The following is a 23,174-nucleotide window of genomic DNA, read 5'->3' as shown; positions in this document are numbered from 1 at the left end:
TACACATTGATCTGGTTCTCCCTGATATCTATTACCTCTACATATTGATCTGGTTCTCCCAGTATATATATATTACCCCTACACACTGATCTGGTTCTCCCTGTATCTATATATTAACCCATACATATTGATCTGGTTCTCCCTGTATCTATATATTACCCCTACATATTGATCTGGATCTCCCTGTATCTATATACTACCCCTACACATTGATCTGGTTCTCCCTGTATATATATATTACCCCTACACATTGATCTGGTTCTCCCTGTATCTATATATATATATATATTACCTCTACATATTGATCTGGTTCTCCCAGTATATATATATTACCCCCACACACTGATCTGGTTCTCCCTGTATCTATATATTAACCCATACATATTGATCTGGTTCTCCCTGTATCTATATATATATATATATATATATATTACCCCTACATATTGATCTGGTTCTCCCTGTATATATATATTACCCCTACACATTGATCTGGTACTCCTTGTATATATATATTTATACACTGCATCTACTCCTCTGATACAGCAATGTGCTCTAATGCCTCCTCCTTCTCTGATGCAGCAACGTGCTCTAATGCCTCCTCCTCCTCCTTCTCTGATACAGCAGCGTGCTCTAATGCCTCCTCCTCCTCTGATACAGCAGCGTGCTCTAATGCCTCCTCCTTCTCCTTCTCTGATACAGCAACGTGCTCTAATGCCTCCTCCTCTGATACAGCAAAGTGCTCTAATCTACTTCTCTGATGCAGCAACATGCTCTAATGCCTCCTCCTCCTCCTCTGATACAGCAACGTGCTCTAATGTCTCCTCCTCCTCCTCTGATACAGCAGCGTGCTCTAATGCCTCCTCCTCCTCCTCTGATACAGCAACGTGCTCTAATGCCTCCTCCTCCTCCTCTGATGCAGCAACGTGCTCTAATGCCTCCTCCTCCTCCTCTGATACAGCAACGTGCTCTAATGCCTCCTCCTCCTCTTATACAGCAAAGTGCTCTAATGCCTCCTCCTCCTCTGATGCAGCAACGTGCTCTAATGCCTCCTCCTCCTCTGATGCAGCAAAGTGCTCTAATGCCTCCTCCTCTGATGCAGCAACGTGCTCTAATGCCTCCTCCTCCTCCTCTGATACAGCAACGTGCTCTAATGCCTCCTCCTCCTCTGATACAGCAAAGTGCTCTAATGCCTCCTCCTCCTCCTCCTCTGATGCAGCAACGTGCTCTAATGCCTCCTCCTCCTCCTCTGATGCAGTAACGAGCTCTAATGCCTCCTCCTCTGATGTAGCAACGTTCTCTAATGCCTCCTCCTCCTCCTCTGATACAGCAACGTGCTCTAATGCCTCCTCCTCCTCTGATGCAGCAACGTGCTCTAATGCCTCCTCCTCCTCTGATGCAGCAACGTGCTCTAATGCCTCCTCCTCCTCTGATACAGCAAAGTGCTCTAATGCCTCCTCGTCCTCTGATACAGCAATGTGCTCTAATGCCTCCTTCTACTCCTCTGATGCAGCAACGTGCTCTAATGCCTCCTCCTTCTCCTCCTCTGATGCAGCAGCGTGCTCTAATGTCTCCTCCTTCTACTCCTCTGATGCAGCAACGTGCTCTAATGCCTCCTCCTCCTCCTCTGATACAGCAACGTGCTCTAATGCCTCCTCCTCCTCTGATGCAGCAACGTGCTCTAATGCCTTCTCCTTCTACTCCTCTGATGCAGCAACGTGCTCTAATGCCTTCTCCTTCTACTCCTCTGATGCAGCAACGTGCTCTAATGCCTCCTCCTCCTCCTCCTCTGATACAGCAATGTGCTCTAATGCCTCCTCCTCTGATATAGCAATGTGCTCTAATGTCTCCTCCTTCAACTCCTCTGATGCAGCAACGTGCTCTAATGCCTCCTCCTTCTACTCCTCTGATGCAGCAGCGTGCTCTAATGCCTCCTCCTCCTCCTCTGATACAGCAACGTGCTCTAATGCCTCCTCCTCCTCCTCTGATGCAGCAACGTGCTCTAATGCCTCCTCCTCCTCTGATGCAGCAACGTGCTCTAATGCCTCCTCCTCCTCTGATGCAGCAACGTGCTCTAATGCCTCCTCCTCCTCCTCTGATACAGCAATGTGCTCTAATACCTCCTCCTCCTCTGTTACAGCAAAGTGCTCTAATGCCTCCTCCTCCTCCTCTGATACAGCAAAGTGCTCTAATTCCTCCTCCTCCTCCTCTGATACAGCAAAGTGCTCTAATGCCTCCTCCTCCTCTGACACAGCAACGTGCTCTAATGCCTCCTCCTCCTCTGACACAGCAACGTGCTCTAATGCCTCCTCCTTTTATACAGCAACGTGCTCTAATGCCTCCTCCTCCTCTGACACAGAAACGTGCTCTAATGCCTCCTCCTCTGATACAGCAATGTGCTCTAATGCCTCCTCCTCCTCTGATTCAGCAATGTGCTCTAATGCCTCCTCCTCCTCCTCCTCTGATGCAGCAAAGTGCTCTAATGCCTCCTCCTTCTCTGATACAGCAGCGTGCTCTAATGCCTCCTCCTTCTCCGATACAGCAACGTGCTCTAATGCCTCCTCCTTCTCTGATGCAGACACATGCTCTAATGCCTCCTCCTCCTCCTCCTCTGATGTAGCGTGCTCTAATGCCTCCTCCTTCTCCTTCTCTGATACAGCAGCGTGCTCTAATGCCTCCTTCTCCTTCTTTGATACAGCAGCGTGCTCTAATGCCTCCTCCTTCTCCTTCTCTGATACAGCAACGTGCTCTAATGCCTCCTCCTTCTCCTTCTTTGATACAGCAACTTGCTCTAATGCCTCCTCCTCCTCCACTGATACAGGAAAGTGCTCTAATCTACTTCTCTGATGCAGCAACATGCTCTAATGCCTCCTCCTCCTCTGATTCAGCAATGTGCTCTAATGCCTCCTCCTCCTCCTCCTCCTCTGATGCAGCAAAGTGCTCTAATGCCTCCTCCTTCTCTGATACAGCAGCGTGCTCTAATGCCTCCTCCTCCTCCTTCTCTGATACAGCAACGTGCTCTAATGCCTCCTCCTTCTCCGATATAGCAACGTGCTCTAATGCCTCCTCCTTCTCTGATGCAGACACATGCTCTAATGCCTCCTCCTCCTCCTCCTCTGATGCAGCGTGCTCTAATGCCTCCTCCTTCTCCTTCTCTGATACAGCAGCGTGCTCTAATGCCTCCTTCTCCTTCTTTGATACAGCAGCGTGCTCTAATGCCTCCTCCTTCTCCTTCTCTGATACAGCAACGTGCTCTAATGCCTCCTCCTTCTCCTTCTTTGATACAGCAACTTGCTCTAATTCCTCCTCCTCCTCCTCCTCTGATACAGCAAAGTGCTCTAATCTACTTCTCTGATGCAGCAACGTGCTCTAATGCCTCCTCCTCCTCTGATGCAGCAACGTGCTCTAATGCCTCCTCCTCCTCTGATGCAGCAACGTGCTCTAATGCCTCCTCCTCCTCTGATGCAGCAACGTGCTCTAATGCCTCCTCCTCCTCCTCCTCTTATGCAGCAACGTGCTCTAATGCCTCCTCCTCTGATGCAGCAACGTGCTCTAATGCCTCCTCCTCCTCCTCTGATGCAGCAACGTGCTCTAATGCCTCCTCCTCCTCTGATGCAGCAACGTGCTCTAATGCCTCCTCCTCCTCCTCTTATGCAGCAACCTGCTCTAATGCCTCCTCCTCCTCCTCTTATGCAGCAACCTGCTCTAATGCCTCCTCCTCCTCCTCTTATGCAGCAACGTGCTCTAATGCCTCCTCCTCTGATATAGCAATGTGCTCTAATGCCTCCTCCTTCTCCTCCTCTGATGCAGCAATGTGCTCTAATGCCTCCTCCTCCTCCTCCTCTGATACAGCAAAGTGCTTTAATGCCTCCTCCACCTCTGATACAGCAACGTGCTCTAATGCCTCCTCCTCCTCCTCTGATACAGCAATGTGCTCTAATACCTCCTCCTCCTCTGTTACAGCAAAGTGCTCTAATGCCTCCTCCTCCTCCTCTGATACAGCAAAGTGCTCTAATTCCTCCTCCTCCTCCTCTGATACAGCAAAGTGCTCTAATGCCTCCTCCTCCTCTGACACAGCAACGTGCTCTAATGCCTCCTCCTCCTCTGACACAGCAACGTGCTCTAATGCCTCCTCCTCCTCTGATTCAGCAATGTGCTCTAATGCCTCCTCCTCCTCTGATGCAGCAAAGTGCTCTAATGCCTCCTCCTTCTCTGATACAGCAGCGTGCTCTAATGCCTCCTCCTCCTTCTTCTTTGATACAGCAACGTGCTCTAATGCCTCCTCCTCCTCCTCCTCTGATGCAGCGTGCTCTAATGCCTCCTCCTTCTCCTTCTCTGATACAGCAGCGTGCTCTAATGCCTCCTTCTCCTTCTTTGATACAGCAGCGTGCTCTAATGCCTCCTCCTTCTCCTTCTCTGATACAGCAACGTGCTCTAATGCCTCCTCCTTCTCCTTCTTTGATACAGCAACTTGCTCTAATTCCTCCTCCTCCTCCTCCTCTGATACAGCAAAGTGCTCTAATCTACTTCTCTGATGCAGCAACATGCTCTAATGCCTCCTCCTCCTCTGATGCAGCAACGTGCTCTAATGCCTCCTCCTCCTCTGATGCAGCAACGTGCTCTAATGTCTCCTCCTCTGATGCAGCAATGTGCTCTAATGCCTCCTCCTCCTCTGATGCAGCAACGTGCTCTAATGCCTCCTCCTCCTCTGATGCAGCAACGTGTTCTAATGCCTCCTCCTCCTCTGATGCAGCAAAGTGCTCTAATGCCTCCTCCTCCTCTGATGCAGCAACGTGCTCTAATGCCTCCTCCTCCTCCTCCTCTTATGCAGCAAAGTGCTCTAATGCCTCCTCCTCCTCCTCCTCTTATGCAGCAACGTGCTCTAATGCCTCCTCCTCCTCCTCCTCTTATGCAGCAACGTGCTCTAATGCCTCCTCCTCCTCCTCTGATGCAGCAACGTGCTCTAATGCCTCCTCCTCCTCTGATGCAGCAACGTGCTCTAATGCCTCCTCCTCCTCCTCTTATGCAGCAACCTGCTCTAATGCCTCCTCCTCCTCCTCTTATGCAGCAACCTGCTCTAATGCCTCCTCCTCCTCCTCTTATGCAGCAACGTGCTCTAATGCCTCCTCCTCTGATATAGCAATGTGCTCTAATGCCTCCTCCTTCTCCTCCTCTGATGCAGCAATGTGCTCTAATGCCTCCTCCTCCTCCTCCTCTGATACAGCAATGTGCTCTAATGCCTCCTCCTTCTCCTCCTCTGATGCAGCAATGTGCTCTAATGCCTCCTCTCCCCCTCTTCCTCCTCCTCTGCCTTGAGTTGTGGGCTGTGGTTTGCCAGGTGTGAGTGTATTGTCATGTTCAGATCAACCCCCTGGTCCAGTGATGTAGCAGTGTCAGACAGGGCCTCTGAGACGTCATGACTGATCAGGTCCCCTGTGGCGGCTCCACCAGAGGGAGGGGACATCAGGTCTTGGGGGTTGGGGTGGTGTTGACGACAGGAGACATCCCCGTCATTGGCTAGCATGGACACGTCCTTGGTCATGTGACCCATGTCAATGGAGGAGACCATCTCTGATAGGTCAGGTGTCAGAGCCTCAGAGATACTGGAGGAATCTGACAGTGAAACAGAACAACAGGAAAACATGTTTGTCGTCAAATCCAAACTGCCCACTTGCAACGTCTTTCCTATGATACGACATACAAATGATATTTTCAGCCTCCGTTTTGTTTCTAGTTTGGGTTTTATTTTAATTTTACCACCCACCAGCATGTTTATTATTCAGAAAGAGCTGCAAAGTTCTCCCTCTTGGTGACTGAGAAGTGCCAAACAGCTACGGAGCTGTGGAGCTGATTAAAATAAGGGCTTCAAACTTTAGTTCTCTCACTTCCACTTTTTTATTCCTTCCAGAAATTGGATCATTTGTAAATGTTCACTTATTTTTTAGATAGTTTGTATGAATATATATATATCTGAGCGTTTTATAAATGGTATAATTACGTGATATGATAGCTTTTTTGAAAACCCGCTCCCCACTGTGCTCTCCCATATTAGCAGTGGTTTCTAACTATTTCTATGGTGGATTTATAATTCCACCTGATTCACAATTTATGGGAGATTACACAACTTTGGAGATAACAATAGATGGAGAAGTCAAAGTTTTCCCTAAATCAATGACAAATCCAGCTCCAGAAGCAGCCATAGAGCCAGCTGGATAATCTGTTGAATACGGTGTAGTTAAAAAAACAAACATCAACATTAGATTACATAAACTAGCTAGATAAGGTTATCAACATAGCTAGCTACACAGACCGCTGTCAGTGTCCTAGTTGTTGATGTTTAGCCACTCCATGTGGAAATTCCCACACCCAATTCGTGAATATGTATAAGTAGCCTTTGTCATTCTTCTGAGGTGGAACCTAATTGTGGGTTTCATCTCTAGGACAGGAAATTACATCGAAATAGTGGTGGCAACTTCCTCTGGGGGAGTCCTTTAACACAGAGACCCAGAAAACACAACAAATATTGAAGCATTTTATGGCCGGATTCCCAGACACAGATTAAACCTAGTCCAGGTTAAAACAGAATTCGCAAATAATTAATATTTTCTGAATTTAAAAACAGCTTTTTAGTCCAGGACCAGGCTTAATCTGTGTCTGGGAAACTGGCCCTGATGATTCTATTATTTCCTGAGTAGAAGGTTACCTGGGTCCATGATTCTCTGGATGGGAGGAGGTAGATGTAGAGAGGGGACCTGGATGGGCTGCTGCGGACCCAACACTCCTTCACCCGGCTGACCAGATGGAGAGGTTAAGACCAGATGGAGAGGTTAAGACCAGATGGAGAGGTTAAGACCAGATTGAGAGGTTAAGGCCAGATGGAGAGGTTAAGTAGAGGTTAAGGCCAGATGGAGAGGTTAAGGCCAGATGGAGAGGTTAAGGCCAGATGGAGAGGTTAAGGCCAGATGGAAAGGTTAAGGTAGAGGTTAAGACCAGATGGAGAGGTTAAGGCCAGATGGATAGGTTAAGGCCAGATGGAGAGGTTAAGGCCAGATGGAGAGGTTAAGGCCAGACGGAGAGGTTAAGACCAGATGGAGAAGTTAAGGTAGAGGTTAAGACCAGATGGAGAGGTTAAGGTAGAGGTTAAGACCAGATGGAGAGGTTAAGGTAGAGGTTAAGACCAGATGGAGAGGTTAAGGTAGAGGTTAAGACCAGATGGAGAGGTTAAGGCCAGATGGAGAGGTTAAGGCCAGATGGAGAGGTTAAGGCCAGATGGAGAGGTTAAGACCAGATGGAGAGGTTAAGACCAGATGGAGAGGTTAAGGCCAGATATATAGGTTAAGACCAGATGGAGAGGTTAAGATCAGATGGAGAGGTTAAGACCAGATGGAGAGGTTAAGGTCAGATGGAGAGGTTAAGACCAGATGGAGAGGTTAAGACCAGATGGAGAGGTTAAGACCAGATGGAGAGGTTAAGATAGAGGTTAAGACCAGATGGAGAGGTTAAGGTAGAGGTTAAGACCAGATGGAGAGGTTAAGGCCAGACGGAGAGGTTAAGGCCAGATGGAGAGGTTAAGGTCAGATGGAGAGGTTAAGACCAGATGGAGAGGTTAAGGTCAGATGGAGAGGTTAAGACCAGATGGAGAGGTTAAGACCAGATGGAGAGGTTAAGATAGAGGTTAAGACCAGATGGAGAGGTTAAGGTAGAGGTTAAGACCAGATGGAGAGGTTAAGGCCAGACGGAGAGGTTAAGGCCAGATGGAGAGGTTAAGGTCAGATGGAGAGGTTAAGACCAGATGGAGAGGTTAAGGTCAGATGGAGAGGTTAAGACCAGATGGAGAGGTTAAGACCAGATGGAGAGGTTAAGACCAGATTCAGAGGTTAAGATAGAGGTTAAGACCAGATGGAGAGGTTAAGGTAGAGGTTAAGACCAGATGGAGAGGTTAAGGCCAGATGGAGAGGTTAAGGCCAGACGGAGAGGTTAAGGCCAGATGGAGAGGTTAAGGTCAGATGGAGAGGTTAAGACCAGATGGAGAGGTTAAGGTCAGATGGAGAGGTTAAGACCAGATGGAGAGGTTAAGACCAGATGGAGAGGTTAAGACCAGATTCAGAGGTTAAGATAGAGGTTAAGACCAGATGGAGAGGTTAAGGTAGAGGTTAAGACCAGATGGAGAGGTTAAGGCCAGATGGAGAGGTTAAGGCCAGATGGAGAGGTTAAGGTCAGATGGAGAGGTTAAGACCAGATGGAGAGGTTAAGACCAGATGGAGAGGTTAAGACCAGATTCAGAGGTTAAGATAGAGGTTAAGACCAGATGGAGAGGTTAAGGTAGAGGTTAAGACCAGATGGAGAGGTTAAGGCCAGATGGAGAGGTTAAGGCCAGATGGAGAGGTTAAGGCCAGATGGAGAGGTTAAGGCCAGATGGAGAGGTTAAGACCAGATGGAGAAGTTAAGGCCAGATGGAGAGGTTAAGGCCAGATGGCGAGGTTAAGACCAGATGGAGAGGTTAAGATCAGATGGAGAGGTTAAGACCAGATGGAGAGGTTAAGGCCAGATGGAGAGGTTAAGGCCAGATGGAGAGGTTAAGACCAGATGGAGAGGTTAAGGCCAGATGGAGAGGTTAAGGCCATATGGAGAGGTTAAGGCCAGATGGAGAGGTTAAGGCCAGATGGAGAGGTTAAGACCAGATGGAGAGGTTAAGGCCAGATGGAGAGGTTAAGGCCAGATGGCGAGGTTAAGACCAGATGGAGAGGTTAAGATCAGATGGAGAGGTTAAGACCAGATGGAGAGGTTAATGTAGAGGTTAAGACCAGATGGAGAGGTTAAGGCCAGATGGAGTGGTTAAGACCAGATGGAGAGGTTAAAGGGAACTTGAGATGACAGACAGTGCTACTACTGTATATCCTGGATGTATTTGCTCTCCAACATAAAGGGTCTCTTAGATTAATAAAGTTTAAATAAAACATGTAACTTAGCTACATATCATTCTAAATACACTTGGGATATTCAAAGAAAATGTATCATATTTATCTAAAAGAAATCCTAACCATTTATCAACCGTCAGTAAAATGGTCTCGTCTGAAAGGGAACGAGAGGTGAGATGTGAAGGTGTTTACCTCAGTGTGGTGGCCAGGGGGGATCTCTCGGGTTCTGCTGTTGTCATCAGGTGTAGGTAAAGGAAGGGCCCCATGGCTGTTCAGGTTAACAGGGCGGCTTGGGATTCGGTGCAAGTAGCCGTATCCAATACCACAACCTAAGCTGAGATAGAATTAAACAATATTCCTGGAGGGGCTATGGTATATTGTGAATATTGCCGTTGCTAAGGGGGTATGGTATATTGTGAATATACCTGTTGCTAAGGGGGTATGGTATATTGTGAATATAGCCGTTGCTAAGGGGGTATGGTATATTGTGAATATACCTGTTGCTAAGGGGGTATGGTATATTGTGAATATAGCCGTTGCTAAGGGGCTATGGTATATTGTGAATATAGCCGTTGCTAAGGGGCTATGGTATATTGTGAATATACCTGTTGCTAAGGGGCTATGGTATATTGTGAATATAGCCGTTGCTAAGGGACTATGGTATATTGTGAATATACCCGTTGCTAAGGGGCTATGGTATATTGTGAATATAGCCGTTGCTAAGGGGGTATGGTATATTGTGAATATAGCCGTTGCTAAGGGGCTATGGTATATTGTGAATATACCTGTTGCTAAGGGGCTATGGTATATTGTGAATATAGCCGTTGCTAAGGGGCTATGGTATATTGTGAATATACCCGTTGCAAAGGGGCTATGGTATATTGTGAATATACCCGTTGCTAAGGGGCTATGGTATATTGTGAATATAGCCGTTGCTAAGGGGGTATGGTATACTGTGAATATAGCCGTTGCTAAGGGGCTATGGTATATTGTGAATATACCTGTTGCTAAGGGGCTATGGTATATTGTGAATATACCCGTTGCTAAGGGGCTATGGTATATTGTGAATATACCTGTTGCTAAGGGGGTATGGTATACTGTGAATATAGCCGTTGCTAAGGGGCTATGGTATATTGTGAATATACCTGTTGCTAAGGGGCTATGGTATACTGTGAATATACCCGTTGCTAAGGGGCTATGGTATATTGTGAATATACCTGTTGCTAAGGGGGTATGGTATATTGTGAATATAGCCGTTGCTAAGGGGCTATGGTATATTGTGAATATACCTGTTGCTAAGGGGGTATGGTATATTGTGAATATACCTGTTGCTAAGGGGGTATGGTATACTGTGAATATAGCCATTGCTAAGGGGCTATGGTATATTGTGAATATACCTGTTGCTAAGGGGCTATGGTATATTGTGAATATACCTGTTGCTAAGGGGCTATGGTATATTGTGAATATACCTGTTGCTAAGGGGCTATGGTATATTGTGAATATACCTGTTGCTAAGGGGGTATGGTATATTGTGAATATACCCGTTGCTAAGGGGCTATGGTATATTGTGAATATACCTGTTGCTAAGGGGCTATGGTATATTGTGAATATACCTGTTGCTAAGGGGGTATGGTATACTGTGAATATAGCCGTTGCTAAGGGGCTATGGTATATTGTGAATATACCTGTTGCTAAGGGGCTATGGTATACTGTGAATATACCCGTTGCTAAGGGGCTATGGTATATTGTGAATATACCTGTTGCTAAGGGGGTATGGTATATTGTGAATATAGCCGTTGCTAAGGGGCTATGGTATATTGTGAATATACCTGTTGCTAAGGGGGTATGGTATACTGTGAATATACCCGTTGCTAAGGGGCTATGGTATACTGTGAATATACCCGTTGCTAAGGGGCTATGGTATATTGTGAATATACCTGTTGCTAAGGGGCTATGGTATATTGTGAATATACCTGTTGCTAAGGGGCTATGGTATACTGTGAATATACCCGTTGCTAAGGGGCTATGGTATATTGTGAATATACCTGTTGCTAAGGGGGTATGGTATATTGTGAATATAGCCGTTGCTAAGGGGGTATGGTATATTGTGAATATACCCGTTGCTAAGGGGGTATGGTATATTGTGAATATACCCGTTGCTAAGGGGGTATGGTATATTGTGAACATACCCGTTGCTAAAGGTTGTAGCAGGGTATGAAGCGGTAGCGGGATAAAAACAGACTTTCTCTCCTAAAAGAGGTTGATACAGGCTGTTAGAGTGGAGAGAGGTTTACCTGCCCTCTCCGCCCCAGGCTCCATTGGGGGTAACCACCAGCTCTCTACAGAGGTCTGTCCCAGTGTTGTAGACCAGCAGCTTCAGAGGCTTGCCCTCGTTGCTCTCGATCAGGGTGAACAAGTCCTCAGACTGCAGAGTGAAACAACACAATCATAGACACTGCAGTAAGAAAAAAGGGCAATCTGGGAGGAAAAACATGCCAGCTAACAGTGAACAAAACATATCTGGTGAAATGGATTTTCCATGCAAACAATAGGTTACTGGTCTTAATCGTACATCTTGCAACACCTGGTCCGCTCCAACAATGAAGTCTTGGTGTGCCTGCAAGCCAGCCAACGCTGCTGGGGAATTAGATTCCACATCCTGAAAGAAAAGGAAGAAGTTATCATTTCTGATCTTACAAACTAATTGAAAACCGCAAACTAATTAAAAACCCCAGAGGTATGTGATGTGGTGTCTGCTGTGTATAAAGCCACTAGAGTCCTATACATGAGGCTACATGAGTTCTATGATAACGAAGCAACAACAGAAGCTCCACTGTGACTTGTCCTAACTCACCAGGACGTGCCAGACCTTCTCATGGGCTCCCTGGAAGCTGCAGAAGCGTACAGAAGCCCCCAGGAGCCCCTGCCCCCCCCACATGTTGCTAGGAACCACCTCCAGCTCTCTAACCCTAAGAGCCTTGGTGCTCCACAACTCCAGCCTCACTGCCTTCTCCACGTTGGCCTTCAAAAGGGCCTTCAGCAGGTCATTCTCTCTGTTCTGGAATGAGGAGAGGGTAAAAACAGCTGTCAGCAAAACTACACAGTACCCACACACCTGTTCATAAAGAAACAGTGACAGTACCCACACACCTGTTCATAAAGAAACAGTGACAGTACCCACATACCTGTTCATAAAGAAACAGTGACAGTACCCACACACCTGTTCATAAAGACACAGTGACAGGTACCCACACACCTGTTCATAAAGAAACAGTGACAGTACCCACACACCTGTTCATAAAGACACAGTGACAGTACCCACACACCTGTTCATAAAGACACAGTGACAGTACTAACACACCTGTTCATAAAGACACAGTGACAGTACCCACACACCTGTTCATAAAGAAACAGTGACAGTACCCACACACCTGTTCATAAAGAAACAGTGACAGTACCCACACACCTGTTCATAAAGAAACAGTGACAGGTACCCACACACCTGTTCATAAAGAAACAGTGATAGTACTAACACACCTGTTCATAAAGACACAGTGACAGGTACCCACACACCTGTTCATAAAGAAACAGTGACAGGAACCCACATACCTGTTCATAAAGAAACAGTGATAGTACCCACACACCTGTTCATAAAGAAACAGTGACAGTACCCACACACCTGTTCATAAAGACACAGTGATAGGAACCCACACACCTGTTCATAAAGAAACAGTGAAAGGTACCCACACACCTGTTCATAAAGAAACAGTGACAGTACCCACACACCTGTTCATAAAGAAACAGTGACAGTACTAACACACCTGTTCATAAAGACACAGTGACAGTTCTAACACACCTGTTCATAAAGACACAGTGACAGTACTAACACACCTGTTCATAAAGACACAGTGACAGTTCTAACACACCTGTTCATAAAGACACAGTGAAAGTACTAACACACCTGTTCATAAAGAAACAGTGACAGGTACCCACACACCTGTTCATAAAGAAACAGTGACAGTACCCACACACCTGTTCATAAAGAAACAGTGACAGTACTAACACACCTGTTCATAAAGAAACAGTGACAGTACCCACACACCTGTTCATAAAGAAACAGTGACAGTACTAACACACCTGTTCATAAAGAAACAGTGACAGTACCCACACACCTGTTCATAAAGAAACAGTGACAGTACTAACACACCTGTTCATAAAGAAACAGTGACAGTACTAACACACCTGTTCATAAAGAAACAGTGACAGTACCCACACACCTGTTCATAAAGAAACAGTGACAGTACTAACACACCTGTTCATAAAGAAACAGTGACAGTACCCACACACCTGTTCATAAAGAAACAGTGACAGTACCCACACACCTGTTCATAAAGAAACAGTGACAGTACTAACACACCTGTTCATAAAGAAACAGTGACAGTACCCACACACCTGTTCATAAAGACACAGTGACAGGAACCCACATACCTGTTCATAAAGAAACAGTGACAGTACCCACACACCTGTTCATAAAGAAACAGTGACAGGTACCCACATACCTGTTCATAAAGAAACAGTGACAGGAACCCACACACCTGTTCATAAAGAAACAGTGACAGGTACCCACACACCTGTTCATAAAGAAACAGTGACAGGTACCCACACACCTGTTCATAAAGAAACAGTGACAGGTACCCACATACCTGTTCATAAAGAAACAGTGACAGTACCCACACACCTGTTCATAAAGAAACAGTGACAGTACCCACACCTGTTCATAAAGAAACAGTGACAGTACCCACACACCTGTTCATAAAGAAACAGTGACAGTACTAACACACCTGTTCATAAAGACACAGTGATAGGAACCCACACACCTGTTCATAAAGAAACAGTGACAGGTACCCACACACCTGTTCATAAAGAAACAGTGATAGTACCCACACACCTGTTCATAAAGAAACAGTGACAGGTACCCACACACCTGTTCATAAAGAAACAGTGATAGTACTAACACACCTGTTCATAAAGACACAGTGACAGGTACCCACACACCTGTTCATAAAGAAACAGTGACAGGAACCCACATACCTGTTCATAAAGAAACAGTGATAGTACCCACACACCTGTTCATAAAGAAACAGTGAGAGTACCCACACACCTGTTCATAAAGACACAGTGATAGGAACCCACACACCTGTTCATAAAGAAACAGTGAAAGGTACCCACACACCTGTTCATAAAGAAACAGTGACAGTACCCACACACCTGTTCATAAAGAAACAGTGACAGTACTAACACACCTGTTCATAAAGACACAGTGACAGTTCTAACACACCTGTTCATAAAGAAACAGTGACAGTACTAACACACCTGTTCATAAAGAAACAGTGACAGTACCCACACACCTGTTCATAAAGAAACAGTGACAGTACCCACACACCTGTTCATAAAGAAACAGTGACAGTACTAACACACCTGTTCATAAAGAAACAGTGACAGTACCCACACACCTGTTCATAAAGAAACAGTGACAGTACGAACACACCTGTTCATAAAGAAACAGTGACAGTACCCACACACCTGTTCATAAAGAAACAGTGACAGTACCCACACACCTGTTCATAAAGAAACAGTGACAGTACTAACACACCTGTTCATAAAGAAACAGTGACAGTACCCACACACCTGTTCATAAAGACACAGTGACAGGAACCCACATACCTGTTCATAAAGAAACAGTGACAGTACCCACACACCTGTTCATAAAGAAACAGTGACAGGTACCCACATACCTGTTCATAAAGAAACAGTGACAGTACCCACACACCTGTTCATAAAGAAACAGTGACAGGAACCCACACACCTGTTCATAAAGAAACAGTGACAGGAACCCACATACCTGTTCATAAAGAAACAGTGACAGGAACCCACACACCTGTTCATAAAGAAACAGTGACAGGTACCCACACACCTGTTCATAAAGAAACAGTGACAGTACCCACACACCTGTTCATAAAGAAACAGTGACAGTACCCACACACCTGTTCATAAAGAAACAGTGACAGGAACCCACATACCTGTTCATAAAGAAACAGTGATAGTACCCACACACCTGTTCATAAAGACACAGTGACAGTACCCACATACCTGTTCATAAAGACACAGTGACAGGAACCCACACACCTGTTCATAAAGACACAGTGACAGTACCCACATACCTGTTCATAAAGAAACAGTGACAGGAACCCACACACCTGTTCATAAAGAAACAGTGACAGGTACCCACACACCTGTTCATAAAGAAACAGTGACAGTACTAACACACCTGTTCATAAAGAAACAGTGACAGTACCCACACACCTGTTCATAAAGACACAGTGACAGGAACCCACATACCTGTTCATAAAGAAACAGTGACAGTACCCACACACCTGTTCATAAAGAAACAGTGACAGGTACCCACATACCTGTTCATAAAGAAACAGTGACAGGAACCCACACACCTGTTCATAAAGAAACAGTGACAGGTACCCACACACCTGTTCATAAAGAAACAGTGACAGGTACCCACACACCTGTTCATAAAGAAACAGTGACAGGTACCCACATACCTGTTCATAAAGAAACAGTGACAGTACCCACACACCTGTTCATAAAGAAACAGTGACAGTACCCACACACCTGTTCATAAAGAAACAGTGACAGTACCCACACACCTGTTCATAAAGAAACAGTGACAGTACTAACACACCTGTTCATAAAGACACAGTGATAGGAACCCACACACCTGTTCATAAAGAAACAGTGACAGGTACCCACACACCTGTTCATAAAGAAACAGTGATAGTACCCACACACCTGTTCATAAAGAAACAGTGACAGGTACCCACACACCTGTTCATAAAGAAACAGTGATAGTACTAACACACCTGTTCATAAAGACACAGTGACAGGTACCCACACACCTGTTCATAAAGAAACAGTGACAGGAACCCACATACCTGTTCATAAAGAAACAGTGATAGTACCCACACACCTGTTCATAAAGAAACAGTGACAGTACCCACACACCTGTTCATAAAGACACAGTGATAGGAACCCACACACCTGTTCATAAAGAAACAGTGAAAGGTACCCACACACCTGTTCATAAAGAAACAGTGACAGTACCCACACACCTGTTCATAAAGAAACAGTGACAGTACTAACACACCTGTTCATAAAGACACAGTGACAGTTCTAACACACCTGTTCATAAAGAAACAGTGACAGTACTAACACACCTGTTCATAAAGAAACAGTGACAGTACCCACACACCTGTTCATAAAGAAACAGTGACAGTACCCACACACCTGTTCATAAAGAAACAGTGACAGTACTAACACACCTGTTCATAAAGAAACAGTGACAGTACCCACACACCTGTTCATAAAGAAACAGTGACAGTACTAACACACCTGTTCATAAAGAAACAGTGACAGTACCCACACACCTGTTCATAAAGAAACAGTGACAGTACCCACACACCTGTTCATAAAGAAACAGTGACAGTACTAACACACCTGTTCATAAAGAAACAGTGACAGTACCCACACACCTGTTCATAAAGACACAGTGACAGGAACCCACATACCTGTTCATAAAGAAACAGTGACAGTACCCACACACCTGTTCATAAAGAAACAGTGACAGGTACCCACATACCTGTTCATAAAGAAACAGTGACAGTACCCACACACCTGTTCATAAAGAAACAGTGACAGGAACCCACACACCTGTTCATAAAGAAACAGTGACAGGAACCCACATACCTGGTCATAAAGAAACAGTGACAGGAACCCACACACCTGTTCATAAAGAAACAGTGACAGGTACCCACACACCTGTTCATAAAGAAACAGTGACAGTACCCACACACCTGTTCATAAAGAAACAGTGACAGTACCCACACACCTGTTCATAAAGAAACAGTGACAGGAACCCACATACCTGTTCATAAAGAAACAGTGATAGTACCCACACACCTGTTCATAAAGACACAGTGACAGTACCCACATACCTGTTCATAAAGACACAGTGACAGGAACCCACACACCTGTTCATAAAGACACAGTGACAGTACCCACATACCTGTTCATAAAGAAACAGTGACAGGAACCCACACACCTGTTCATAAAGAAACAGTGACAGGTACCCACACACCTGTTCATAAAGAAACAGTGACAGTACTAACACACCTGTTCATAAAGAAACAGTGACAGGAACCCACACACCTGTTCATAAAGAAACAGTGACAGGAACCCACATACCTGTTCATAAAGAAACAGTGACAGGTACCCACACACCTGTTCATAAAGACACAGTGACAGTACTAACACACCTGTTCATAAAGAAACAGTGACAGGAACCCACACACCTGTTCATAAAGAAACAGTGACAGGTACCCACACACCTGTTCATAAAGAAACAATGATAGTACCCACACACCTGTTCATAAAGAAACAGTGACAGGTACCCACACACCTGTTCATAAAGAAACAGTGATAGTACCCACACACCTGTTCATAAAGAAACAGTGACAGTACCCACACACCTGTTCATAAAGAAACAGTGACAGTACCCACACACCTGTTCATAAAGAAACAGTGACAGTACTAACACACCTGTTCATAAAGACACAGTGACAGTTCTAACACACCTGTTCATAAAGAAACAGTGACAGTACTAACACACCTGTTCATAAAGAAACAGTGACAGTACCCACACACCTGTTCATAAAGAAACAGTGACAGTACCCACACACCTGTTCATAAAGAAACAGTGACAGTACTAACACAACTGTTCATAAAGAAACAGTGACAGTACCCACACACCTGTTCATAAAGAAACAGTGACAGTACTAACACACCTGTTCATAAAGAAACAGTGACAGTACCCACACACCTGTTCATAAAGAAACAGTGACAGTACCCACACACCTGTTCATAAAGAAACAGTGACAGTACTAACACACCTGTTCATAAAGAAACAGTGACAGTACCCACACACCTGTTCATAAAGACACAGTGACAGGAACCCACATACCTGTTCATAAAGAAACAGTGACAGTACCCACACACCTGTTCATAAAGAAACAGTGACAGGTACCCACATACCTGTTCATAAAGAAACAGTGACAGTACCCACACACCTGTTCATAAAGAAACAGTGACAGGTACCCACACACCTGTTCATAAAGAAACAGTGATAGTACTAACACACCTGTTCATAAAGACACAGTGACAGGTACCCACACACCTGTTCATAAAGAAACAGTGACAGGAACCCACATACCTGTTCATAAAGAAACAGTGAAAGGTACCCACACACCTGTTCATAAAGAAACAGTGACAGTACCCACACACCTGTTCATAAAGAAACAGTGACAGTACCCACACACCTGTTCATAAAGACACAGTGACAGTTCTAACACACCTGTTCATAAAGACACAGTGACAGTACTAACACACCTGTTCATAAAGACACAGTGACAGTTCTAACACACCTGTTCATAAAGACACAGTGACAGTACTAACACACCTGTTCATAAAGAAACAGTGACAGGTACCCACACACCTGTTCATAAAGAAACAGTGACAGTACCCACACACCTGTTCATAAAGAAACAGTGACAGTACTAACACACCTGTTCATAAAGAAACAGTGACAGTACCCACACACCTGTTCATAAAGAAACAGTGACAGTACTAACACACCTGTTCATAAAGAAACAGTGACAGTACCCACACACCTGTTCATAAAGAAACAGTGACAGTACCCACACACCTGTTCATAAAGAAACAGTGACAGTACTAACACACCTGTTCATAAAGAAACAGTGACAGTACCCACACACCTGTTCATAAAGAAACAGTGACAGTACTAACACACCTGTTCATAAAGAAACAGTGACAGTACCCACACACCTGTTCATAAAGAAACAGTGACAGTACCCACACACCTGTTCATAAAGAAACAGTGACAGTACTAACACACCTGTTCATAAAGAAACAGTGACAGTACCCACACACCTGTTCATAAAGACACAGTGACAGGAACCCACATACCTGTTCATAAAGAAACAGTGACAGTACCCACACACCTGTTCATAAAGAAACAGTGACAGGTACCCACATACCTGTTCATAAAGAAACAGTGACAGTACCCACACACCTGTTCATAAAGAAACAGTGACAGGTACCCACACACCTGTTCATAAAGAAACAGTGATAGTACTAACACACCTGTTCATAAAGACACAGTGACAGGTACCCACACACCTGTTCATAAAGAAACAGTGACAGGAACCCACATACCTGTTCATAAAGAAACAGTGAAAGGTACCCACACACCTGTTCATAAAGAAACAGTGACAGTACCCACACACCTGTTCATAAAGAAACAGTGACAGTACCCACACACCTGTTCATAAAGACACAGTGACAGTTCTAACACACCTGTTCATAAAGACACAGTGACAGTACTAACACACCTGTTCATAAAGACACAGTGACAGTTCTAACACACCTGTTCATAAAGACACAGTGACAGTACTAACACACCTGTTCATAAAGAAACAGTGACAGGTACCCACACACCTGTTCATAAAGAAACAGTGACAGTACCCACACACCTGTTCATAAAGAAACAGTGACAGTACTAACACACCTGTTCATAAAGAAACAGTGACAGTACCCACACACCTGTTCATAAAGAAACAGTGACAGTACTAACACACCTGTTCATAAAGAAACAGTGACAGTACCCACACACCTGTTCATAAAGAAACAGTGACAGTACTAACACACCTGTTCATAAAGAAACAGTGACAGTACTAACACACCTGTTCATAAAGAAACAGTGACAGTACCCACACACCTGTTCATAAAGAAACAGTGACAGTACTAACACACCTGTTCATAAAGAAACAGTGACAGTACCCACACACCTGTTCATAAAGAAACAGTGACAGTACCCACACACCTGTTCATAAAGAAACAGTGACAGTACTAACACACCTGTTCATAAAGAAACAGTGACAGTACCCACACACCTGTTCATAAAGACACAGTGACAGGAACCCACATACCTGTTCATAAAGAAACAGTGACAGTACCCACACACCTGTTCATAAAGAAACAGTGACAGGTACCCACATACCTGTTCATAAAGAAACAGTGACAGGAACCCACACACCTGTTCATAAAGAAACAGTGACAGGTACCCACACACCTGTTCATAAAGAAACAGTGACAGGTACCCACACACCTGTTCATAAAGAAACAGTGACAGGTACCCACATACCTGTTCATAAAGAAACAGTGACAGTACCCACACACCTGTTCATAAAGAAACAGTGACAGTACCCACACACCTGTTCATAAAGAAACAGTGACAGTACCCACACACCTGTTCATAAAGAAACAGTGACAGTACTAACACACCTGTTCATAAAGACACAGTGATAGGAACCCACACACCTGTTCATAAAGAAACAGTGACAGGTACCCACACACCTGTTCATAAAGAAACAGTGATAGTACCCACACACCTGTTCATAAAGAAACAGTGACAGGTACCCACACACCTGTTCATAAAGAAACAGTGATAGTACTAACACACCTGTTCATAAAGACACAGTGACAGGTACCCACACACCTGTTCATAAAGAAACAGTGACAGGAACCCACATACCTGTTCATAAAGAAACAGTGATAGTACCCACACACCTGTTCATAAAGAAACAGTGAAAGGTACCCACACACCTGTTCATAAAGAAACAGTGACAGTACCCACACACCTGTTCATAAAGAAACAGTGACAGTACTAACACACCTGTTCATAAAGACACAGTGACAGTTCTAACACACCTGTTCATAAAGAAACAGTGACAGTACTAACACACCTGTTCATAAAGAAACAGTGACAGTACCCACACACCTGTTCATAAAGAAACAGTGACAGTACCCACACACCTGTTCATAAAGAAACAGTGACAGTACTAACACACCTGTTCATAAAGAAACAGTGACAGTACCCACACACCTGTTCATAAAGAAACAGTGACAGTACTAACACACCTGTTCATAAAGAAACAGTGACAGTACCCACACACCTGTTCATAAAGAAACAGTGACAGTACCCACACACCTGTTCATAAAGAAACAGTGACAGTACTAACACACCTGTTCATAAAGAAACAGTGACAGTACCCACACACCTGTTCATAAAGACACAGTGACAGGAACCCACATACCTGTTCATAAAGAAACAGTGACAGTACCCACACACCTGTTCATAAAGAAACAGTGACAGGTACCCACATACCTGTTCATAAAGAAACAGTGACAGTACCCACACACCTGTTCATAAAGAAACAGTGACAGGAACCCACACACCTGTTCATAAAGAAACAGTGACAGGAACCCACATACCTGTTCATAAAGAAACAGTGACAGGAACCCACACACCTGTTCATAAAGAAACAGTGACAGGTACCCACACACCTGTTCATAAAGAAACAGTGACAGTACCCACACACCTGTTCATAAAGAAACAGTGACAGTACCCACACACCTGTTCATAAAGAAACAGTGACAGGAACCCACATACCTGTTCATAAAGAAACAGTGATAGTACCCACACACCTGTTCATAAAGACACAGTGACAGTACCCACATACCTGTTCATAAAGACACAGTGACAGGAACCCACACACCTGTTCATAAAGACACAGTGACAGTACCCACATACCTGTTCATAAAGAAACAGTGACAGGAACCCACACACCTGTTCATAAAGAAACAGTGACAGGTACCCACACACCTGTTCATAAAGAAACAGTGACAGTACTAACACACCTGTTCATAAAGAAACAGTGACAGGAACCCACACACCTGTTCATAAAGAAACAGTGACAGGAACCCACATACCTGTTCATAAAGAAACAGTGACAGGTACCCACACACCTGTTCATAAAGACACAGTGACAGTACTAACACACCTGTTCATAAAGAAACAGTGACAGGAACCCACACACCTGTTCATAAAGAAACAGTGACAGGTACCCACACACCTGTTCATAAAGAAACAATGATAGTACCCACACACCTGTTCATAAAGAAACAGTGACAGGTACCCACACACCTGTTCATAAAGAAACAGTGATAGTACCCACACACCTGTTCATAAAGAAACAGTGACAGTACCCACACACCTGTTCATAAAGAAACAGTGACAGTACCCACACACCTGTTCATAAAGAAACAGTGACAGTACTAACACACCTGTTCATAAAGACACAGTGACAGTTCTAACACACCTGTTCATAAAGAAACAGTGACAGTACTAACACACCTGTTCATAAAGAAACAGTGACAGTACCCACACACCTGTTCATAAAGAAACAGTGACAGTACCCACACACCTGTTCATAAAGAAACAGTGACAGTACTAACACAACTGTTCATAAAGAAACAGTGACAGTACCCACACACCTGTTCATAAAGAAACAGTGACAGTACTAACACACCTGTTCATAAAGAAACAGTGACAGTACCCACACACCTGTTCATAAAGAAACAGTGACAGTACCCACACACCTGTTCATAAAGAAACAGTGACAGTACTAACACACCTGTTCATAAAGAAACAGTGACAGTACCCACACACCTGTTCATAAAGACACAGTGACAGGAACCCACATACCTGTTCATAAAGAAACAGTGACAGTACCCACACACCTGTTCATAAAGAAACAGTGACAGGTACCCACATACCTGTTCATAAAGAAACAGTGACAGTACCCACACACCTGTTCATAAAGAAACAGTGACAGGTACCCACACACCTGTTCATAAAGAAACAGTGATAGTACTAACACACCTGTTCATAAAGACACAGTGACAGGTACCCACACACCTGTTCATAAAGAAACAGTGACAGGAACCCACATACCTGTTCATAAAGAAACAGTGAAAGGTACCCACACACCTGTTCATAAAGAAACAGTGACAGTACCCACACACCTGTTCATAAAGAAACAGTGACAGTACCCACACACCTGTTCATAAAGACACAGTGACAGTTCTAACACACCTGTTCATAAAGACACAGTGACAGTACTAACACACCTGTTCATAAAGACACAGTGACAGTTCTAACACACCTGTTCATAAAGACACAGTGACAGTACTAACACACCTGTTCATAAAGAA

General features: G+C 44.5%; 1 protein-coding gene across 1 annotated transcript in view; it reads right to left on the bottom strand.

The window, feature by feature from the left end:
* Window positions 1-4,333: 4,333 nt before the first annotated feature.
* The window catches only part of LOC110536523 (Golgi reassembly-stacking protein 1), a 38,318-nt gene continuing 19,477 nt past the window's right edge, over window positions 4,334-23,174 (bottom strand). The window contains exons 3-8 of the mRNA XM_036934647.2: window positions 11,770-11,973; window positions 11,488-11,574; window positions 11,210-11,340; window positions 9,108-9,249; window positions 6,701-6,788; window positions 4,334-5,610 (exon numbers count right to left, since the gene is read on the bottom strand). Coding sequence (XP_036790542.1) covers window positions 5,273-5,610; window positions 6,701-6,788; window positions 9,108-9,249; window positions 11,210-11,340; window positions 11,488-11,574; window positions 11,770-11,973 — 990 coding nt within the window. The 3' untranslated portion in view covers window positions 4,334-5,272. The remainder of the gene's footprint in view (window positions 5,611-6,700; window positions 6,789-9,107; window positions 9,250-11,209; window positions 11,341-11,487; window positions 11,575-11,769; window positions 11,974-23,174) is intronic.

The sequence above is a fragment of the Oncorhynchus mykiss genome, chromosome 11, assembly GCF_057628025.1.
Source record: "Oncorhynchus mykiss isolate SJ-2025 chromosome 11, ASM5762802v1, whole genome shotgun sequence".
Taxonomy (NCBI): Eukaryota; Metazoa; Chordata; class Actinopteri; order Salmoniformes; family Salmonidae; genus Oncorhynchus; species Oncorhynchus mykiss.
The sequence above is the reverse complement of the archived record's forward strand: the minus strand, read 5'-3'. Positions and strand labels throughout refer to the sequence as shown.